Source organism: Bison bison, unplaced genomic scaffold, assembly GCF_000754665.1.
Source record: "Bison bison bison isolate TAMUID 2011002044 unplaced genomic scaffold, Bison_UMD1.0 scf7180017847294, whole genome shotgun sequence".
NCBI lineage: Eukaryota > Metazoa > Chordata > Mammalia > Artiodactyla > Bovidae > Bison > Bison bison.
Window position 1 is genome coordinate 15,425 of NW_011477867.1, and position 8,297 is coordinate 23,721.

Below are 8,297 nucleotides of genomic sequence, written 5' to 3' on the forward strand. Positions count from 1 at the left end.
AAATTAAAAGACACTTACTCCTTGGAAGGAAAGTTATGACCAACCTAGATAACATATTCAAAAGCAGAGACATTACCTTGCCAACAAAGGTTCGTCTAGTCAAGGCTATGGTTTTTCCTGTGGTCATGTATGGATGTGAGAGTTGGACTGTGAAGAAGGCTGAGCGCCGAAGAATTGATGCTTTTGAACTGTGGTGTTGGAGAAGACTCTTGAGAGTCCCTTGGACTGCAAGGAGATTCCACCAGTCCATTCTGAAGGAGATCAGCCCTGGGATTTCTTTGGAAGGAATGATGCTAAAGCTGAAACTCCAGTACTTTGGCCACCCCATGGGAAGAGCTGACTCATTGGAAAAGACTCTGATGCTGGGAGGGATTGGGGGCAGGAGGAGAAGGGGATGACAGAGGATGAGATGGCTGGATGGCATCACTGACTTGATGGATGTGAGTGGGTGAACTCCGGGAGTTGGTGATGGACAGGGAGGCCTGGCGTGCTGGGATTCATGGGGTCGCAAAAAGTCGGACACGACTGAGCGACTGAACTGAACTGAACTGAATTACTGGTGGGGCTTCCCTGGTGGTTCACAGGGTAAAGCGTCTACCTGCAATGCGGGAGACCCGATTTCAATCCCTGGGTCGGGAAGATCCCCTGGAGAAGGAAATGGCAACCCACTCCAGTATTCTTGCCTGGAGAATCCCATGGACAGAGGATCCTGGTAGGCTACAGTCTATGGGGTCGCAAAGAGTCGGTGTTGAGCATCTTTTCATGTGCTTATTGGCCATTTGTCTGTTTTTGTTTTTTTTTAATTTATTGGAGTATATTTTACAATGCCGTGTCAGTTTCAGGTGTATAATAAAGTGATTCAGTTTTACATATACATATATACATTCTTTTTCAGACTCTTTAGCCATATAGATTATTACAGAATATTGAGTAGAGCTCCCCATGCTATAGAGTAGGTCCTTGTTGGTTATCTATTTTATATATAGTAGTATGTATAGTGTTCTTGCCTGGAGAATACCAGGGACGGGGGAGCCTGGTGGGCTGCCATCTATGGGGTCGCACAGAGTCGGACACGACTGAAGCAACTTAGCAGTAGCAGCAGCAGTATCTATATGTTAACCCCATGCTCCTCATTTATTCCCACACACACACATTTCCCCTTTGGTAACTATAAGTTTGTCTTCTAAATATGTTGAGTCTGTTTGAGTTTTGTAAATTAGTTCATTTGTATCACTTTTTACAATTAGATTCCATTTATGAGTGATCAGATCAGATCAGTCGCTCAGTCGTGTCCGACTCTTTGCGACCCCATGAATCACAGCACGCCAGGCCTCCCTGTCCATCACCAACTCCTGGAGTTTTTGAATATTCTATTGTATGTAAAAGCAACTGATCTTTACATGTTAATTTAGTATCCTTCAACTTGGATGAATTTGTTTATTAGTTCTAACAGTTTTCTGGGAAATCTTTATCATTTTCTACATATAAGGTCATGTCATCGCCAAACAGAAATAATTTTATTCTTCTTTTGCAATTTGGATGTCTTTTAGTTCTTTTTCTTGCCTAATTGCTCTGGCTAGTATGTCCAATACTATTTTGAATAGAATTGGAAAAAGCAGGCATTGTTGTCATGCTCCTGATCTCAGAAAATAAATTTTCACTCTTTCACCATTTAGGATGATGTTAGCTGTGGGGTTTTTATATATGGCCTTTGTTACGTTGAGTTGGTTTCCTTTTTTTCCCAGTTTTGAGTGTTGTATCATAAAAGGTTAGTTTTTTGTCAAATGATTTTATTTATTTAACCTCCTTACTTTATATGTCTAGTCATATATTCTATTTCTTTATGATTACATCTTGGTAGCTCTCATGTTTCCAGGAATTTGTTCATTTCACAGAAGTTATCCAATGTGTTGGCATAGGATTATTCCTAGTACTCTTATACTTTATATTATTTTTGTAGAATTAGTAGTAATGATTCCACATTCATTTCTGATTTTAAAAATTTGAATCTTCTCTTTTTTTCTTAGTCAATCTAGTTAAAGATTTGTCAATTTTGTTAATCTTTTTGAAGAACAAAATACTGGTTTTACTGATTCTATCTACTGTTTCTCCATCCTCTAATTTATTTATCTCCATTCTAATTATAATTATTTCCTTCCTTCTGCTAGCTTTGGGTTTAGCTTTTTTTCTTGTCCCTTAAGTTGTAAATTTAGGTTGTTGATTTGAGATCTTTTTTTAATATAAGCATTTACAATTATAAATTCTTGCACAAGATTCTTAACTTCTCTGAGCCTCAGATTCCTCAAGTGAGAACTGCAATAAAAGAACCTTCTTTATGGCATTTTTCCACAGATTTAATGTAATATTCAACTAAACCCTTAGCAAAATACCCACACAGGGAAAATTTTCCAAAAACTTTAGCTGCTATAATTATTACTATTATCATTGTTGTTGCTGCTGTTTAGTTACTAAGTCCTGTCCAACTCTTTGAGGCCCCATGGACTATAGCTCGCCAGGCTCCACTGTCCCTGGGATTTCCCAGGCAAGAATACTGGAGTGGGTTGCCATTTCCTTCTCCAGGGGATCTTCTCGACTTCATTAGGCTATATAAAGTCAGGTCTTTCTAAGACTACTTGACTTTAGATCCACATCTCATTAGCCATATGGCTTTAGGTTTTCCACCATTGTAAATCTCAGATTTTCCATCTATAAAATGGAAATAATGTCTATCTGACAGGGTTATTATATGAAATGAGATATTTGGGAAATATATAGCACAGAGCCTGGTACAGAGTATATACATCATAACAATAGCTAACATTAGCATTAATTTTCAGTCTTGAGTTGAACAGTGAGGACCACTGAAGTAAAAAAGAAGAAAGAGACAAAAGGTGTTATATATTTGGGGAAGGAAAGCATAAAGATCCACAGGAACATGTTACTTACTAAATATGGAAGAGAGGAAACAGGGCGGCTGAGTACAAGGTTTCATGTCTAGTATGATAGTTTTCATTCCGTGAGATGCAGCCAAGATAGGATTAGACATCTAAAACATTCATTGCGGCAAATGCCTGTGAAGGAAAGTGAGGCAGGAGTGGAGGAGCCTGGGAGGGTCCTCAGACCAGGATGCACGTGATCCTTAGGAAGGAGGAAGTTTCAGGCTGCAGTGCAGTTCTAAGAGAATATCTGCAAAGCTGGCAAGGAGCCCTTGAATTATAAGTCATCCATCACACAAAAAATTTATTTCTCACAGAATTGGGATTGAGTTCATATTCCTGCTGGAAACCTGTGTGAAGGATGGTCTCTGTGCAAAGGGGTAGTGAATTCAGAGGGCCTTCCATCAGTTAAGTCCCCACCATAAGACACCTCCTATGGCTCAGATGGTAAAGTATCTGCCTGCAATGTAGGAGACCTGGGTTCAATCCCTGGGTCAGGAAGATCCCCAGGTCGGGAAGATCCCCAGGAGAAAGAAATGGCAACCCACTCCAGTATTCTTGCCTGGGAAATCCCGTGGACAGAGGAGCCTGGCAGGCTACATGGGGTCACAATGAGTCAGACATGACTGAGGAACTAACACTTTCATAAGACACCTAACAGGTGCATATTCATGGCAGCCATACCTGGTACCCAGATAAAGATGTAACCATGAAAAGATGGGAAGTTATAACATACAAAAATAACCATCATCAGTCCTTCTCACATTTCCAAAGACTACAAAAATATGAGTGCAGAAAAGCCAGGTTGGAATTGAGGAATGTGGTCACTAACCTAGAAATACAATCAGAGAGGAAAAAAAATCACAAGGATATAGTCAGTTAGTCACCTCACAGCAACCTACCACAGAAAGTTTATACCTTGAAGGAACAAGTAGAGACTATTTCATATTGAGTTATTTCCCAGAGCCTCTCCCACTGTAAAATAATGTCGCCTTCATTTGTTCATTCTTCTCTTTTCTTTCCACAACAGATAAATTGACACCAGAAAGCTCCTCTGACCTCTCAGCTGGTGCCATTGTCGGTATCGTGATTGGAGCCATGGCTGGGGTGGCTCTGATAGGAGCCCTGGTGTATTTTGTGTACGTCATAAGTACTAGAGGGTATGCCGCCTTTCCTCTTGTTCCACTTTCTCTGAGGCTGACTGCCCTGCTTGGGAGAGGGAAGGAGACTTCGTCTCTGTCTCTGGCCTAGGTCTGCTTCTCAGTCTTCCTGCTTCTCGGCACTGATTCTTATGGGTCTCCTCTTCCCTGGTCTTCATGTTTCCTGTACCCCCCTCTCTCTTGGACATGGCTATTTCCACCTCCATCTGGTTTAGAGGGGGCAGAGCCAATTGTGTTCCTCTGTCCCAGGCAGGGAAACCAAGGTCCAAGAAGGAAAACTAATGAGGACATGAAAGGAGGAGCAGGAGGAAGGGAGTCCTGTGCTCTGTCGACCACAAGAGCAGGAGGAGGGAGGGATAGGACTGGAAGAGAACCTAAGAAAAGCAGGAACAACCCAAGGCCTCCTGGGCAATAAATAAAGTGAGAAATAACCAGCATCTACCTACAAAAGGGAAAAGATGTCTGGGTAGAAATAGAAGCAGTTGAGATGAATGGCTGTAAATGTTCTGAAGAGCCAGTAAACCAGAGAGGAGTAAACATGAGAAGGGGCAATGGGTAGGTTGAAGACGGAGGTCCTAGGAGGAAAGAGGACCAACCAAGGTAAAAATGAACATGGAGGAGCCCCAGGGAATCATGCCGACGTTGCGCTTCCTAATTCAAGGAGCAAAGATCCTGTGCCTGGGAATAGTAGTCACTGTGTCTGATATTTATTTAGGGCAAGTGACCAGCGCGATCTCACAGAGCACAAATCCTCAGATCACAACCACAGTAAGTAGAGCCACTCACTCAGTGAGAGCTGGTTTGTTCTACCACGTGCCCTGACCGACCAGGGAATCCCTACCTTCTGAAATATGAGAGGTGATCTCAGTCCCCACCCTCAGTCTGGCACAGGTCCTCACACCCTTCCTAGTCATGTAAGAGTCCCTGGAGACATGGCCCCTCTGAGGCCACAGAAGCCAGGCAGCCGTGAGATGGCCGAGCTTCCAGGAGCCCTTTCCTCATCCTGCCTCCTTCCCCCTCCTGCCTCTATTATGGATGCGGGCATCTCCTATGGTGAGACTTTCCCTGTCTCTGCTGCTCTGGGTGCTGTGGGCTTCAGCCCCTCCTGCCTCTGGAGCCTGCTGCCGAGACACACACCTGTGAGACACACCTGGGCAAAACTCAGGCCTTGTGAACTGGCAGAAATCTTCAGAAGTGCACTGAGGCCTCCCCTCAACACCCCCACCCTGCCCCACCACCACCTCAGTCTAATGCACTGGGGTCTGGACCACAGACTGAGGGCGAAATCCTTAAGTCTTAACCATGGGCCCCCAACCCGCCCACCACCTGCCACCTCCTTCACTAGAAGTCACATCAGCTTAGGAACAGCCTGTTCTGAGGCCATAAGGCAACTCTGCATTTTCATGGGTTGATGACTCTCCTTCATTTCCCCAGGTCAAGGTCACTCTGACAGTTCACCTGGAAAGGTAAGCACAGCCAGTTTCACTGGCTCCTTTTCTCATGGAAATATCTCTGAGTAGAATGGGTTAGTCTCGTAGACACAAATGTGAAATCAAGTTTGGGTCAAAGTTCCTCACTGCAGCAACAAAGAAGCATTACTCCCACGAGTCCACCTCACTGGACTCCATCCCGGCTGGGACCATGGACTCAACCTCGTAGAGCGTCAGCTGAGTCCTCTGTAAAATGGGTGTGCTGCCTACTTCACAGAGGAGGTCAAGGAATTAAATGACATAACAAAGGTAAAGCACTCAGCACAGTGGCCAGAGCAAGAAAGGCACTAGATCATTCTCCCTCTTCTGCCTCCAGTCTGACTCTGCTCTTACTGACAAATGATCATTTCCAATCTTAGAGACCTGAGGTCTTGATTCCTTTACCTTCTAATACTTTTACTGAATTTTTCTCATCTTAATCTTCAACAGAATATACATATAAACTGAAAAATGCTTCAATCATAAGTATTAGGTTGACCAAAGTTTGTTCGAGTTTTTTCGTGAGATCTTGTGGAAAAACCTGAATGAGCTTCTTGACCAACTTAATAATTTTAACAGTAAGTTTCCACAAGTTGTTCATATCTATGTAAACAGTATGTAAACTATGTAAAACTGTGTAAACATTTTTTAAAAATCAACCCCCCTCAACACACACACACACACACACACACACAACGCTCCAGTTACTTCCCTCCGAAGAGTAAGGACTATCTTCACTTCCAAGGCATTAGATTACTTTTACCTGATTATGAAAAACACACTGTGTACATGGGTCTGGCTTCTTTCATTCAAAATTGTTTTGCAAGATTCATTCATATGGTTGTGTGCCTTTATTGTCTATTTATTCTTATTGCGATGCCATCATATTCCATTGTAGAATTCCATAATCATAATGTTCTAATGATTATTCAATAGGATGTTACTAAGCAGAGAAAATAGGTAATAAAAGCCCTTTTCTGAAGCTAAAAGTTTCAAAGTGGTAAGAGCATGGGCTGCTGAGTCACCCTGGACAAGGTGAAGGTCTGGCCTATGATGGATGCTGATTTAACTGACTACTGCTCATGCCTTTCAGGTTGATGAAGTTGAATATTCCTCCCTGAACTTCAATGCCCAAGAATTAAAAAATAAAGCAACTTCAGCCTCCCCATCTCCAACACATACAGAAACCATTTATTCAGAAGTGAAAAAACAGTAAAGGAGCCTGTCCTGCTTGTTGCACTGTTGACTTACTTCAAGCTTGTCATCCCCATCGCCAGGAGATCCCTCTGCCCTCAGGGAAAATGAGAAGAGAGTCTTCCCCCGGCCCCTTCGACCCTTAATGAGGCTCCTCCAGGCTGCCTGGTCACAGCCCCTTCCTTCAGTGTCAGCAGCTGAAAAGGCACATCCATGAGGAGGTCTGTAGGAAACCAAAACTCCTTGGTCATTGAAATCTAGCAAAGCGGACCTTGGGAGAAAGTTGCCAGAACCTCTGCCCCTCCCCATTTGCTGACCTAGACCAGTTGTAAATTTGTGTATTCAGAACACGTTCATTCCTTCCCACCTCAGTCCTGTCCTACTGGAGTCTAACTTGAATTTGCCATAACCTGGAGAATTATGTCTTATCCACTGAAATGCCTGTGCCAGAAAAGAAGAGCAAGGAGAAGGAAAAGGAAGAGCTTCTGCACTCTCAAGCCCAGTGTGAACCCACCATTCACAGGAAGACACATACATGACCAGCTCTGAGCTGGGAAGTTCTACACCTTTGTCCACTTTCAGGGTTGTCTACCTGCAGGATCAGGGACTAAGCAACTTACTACTTAGCTAGAATACCATCTAAACCTTTGAAAGCATGCCTTCAGAGAACCCACTAGAAGTAACTAGAAAACAACTTCTCAGTGTTCATAAGTGTATCTTGATGGAAACTGCAAAAAAAAAAAAAGCACATACTGTTTTAATAATGCTATGGGCTTTATTCAAGGCAATGCCCAGAGATTGAGGGGTCATCGGTTTATGGGGCAGTCAGCTCTTACCAGATACAATCTGCTGGGATTGGGGAAAGGACTCAGAAAATTACCCTGCAGAGATTATTTAAATAATGGTCAAAGAATGTACAATTTGGGGGTATTGGTTGTTTTTTCCCTTCCTTCTGAGACATTCTGCCATTTTAATTTTTGTAACTGCTTGTTTATGTGAAAGAAAATTATGTTTAATTTTCTGCATAAGCCAATCTGACCACTTTAGGGGGAAGAACCTACCAAAGCCCCTCATGTCCCTCTGGCCATGAGCTCCCCAAGCCTTTCGTGTCAGGGGCACAGCCAGAAATGGGTCTCACTCCATTTCTAGACATCTCAGGCCAGTCATCAACCCGCTTCTCTTCCGTGTTCCAGCCTGTGCCTGTTCAGTCCGTCTGCCTCACTTACCTTCTCAGGACGCCTTCTTGAGAAGCAGGAGCGCCCTGAAGGGAGCACGGCCCCTTGCACTGTTAGCATTGTTTACAGTCTAGGAAGCCGCAGTGGTGCACATGCTCCTTAGGATATAAGCTGCAGATTATGATTCAGCCCTGGGTTTCTTGAAGAGCCTCTGGAATTCTTCTCCCATGGGGTGCATGGGACGCATAGAAAGGGAGGACAGGAGGAGGAGAGGTGCGCCTGCTCCCCACCAGCCTTCTGCACAGACGGGGCCTCCTTGGGCTGCTGAGAGAAAGGCTTTATTCCATCTTCATGATGGACCTC

At 43.7% G+C, this 8,297-nt stretch overlaps 1 protein-coding gene across 4 annotated transcripts in view; it reads left to right on the forward strand.

Moving 5' to 3' along the window:
* The window catches only part of CEACAM1 (carcinoembryonic antigen-related cell adhesion molecule 1 (biliary glycoprotein)), a 17,904-nt gene extending 10,476 nt beyond the window's left edge, over window positions 1–7,428 (forward strand). The window contains exons 4-7 of one of the 4 annotated variants that reach the window (XM_010842547.1): window positions 3,967–4,096; window positions 4,812–4,864; window positions 5,531–5,562; window positions 6,659–7,428. In XM_010842547.1, the coding sequence (XP_010840849.1) occupies window positions 3,967–4,096; window positions 4,812–4,864; window positions 5,531–5,562; window positions 6,659–6,781 (338 nt within the window). In that variant the 3' untranslated portion in view covers window positions 6,782–7,428. The remainder of the gene's footprint in view (window positions 1–3,966; window positions 4,097–4,811; window positions 4,865–5,530; window positions 5,563–6,658) is intronic. The other 3 variants (XM_010842555.1, XM_010842563.1, XM_010842573.1) reach the window with 3 other exon arrangements.
* The last annotated feature ends 869 nt before the right edge of the window (window positions 7,429–8,297 follow it).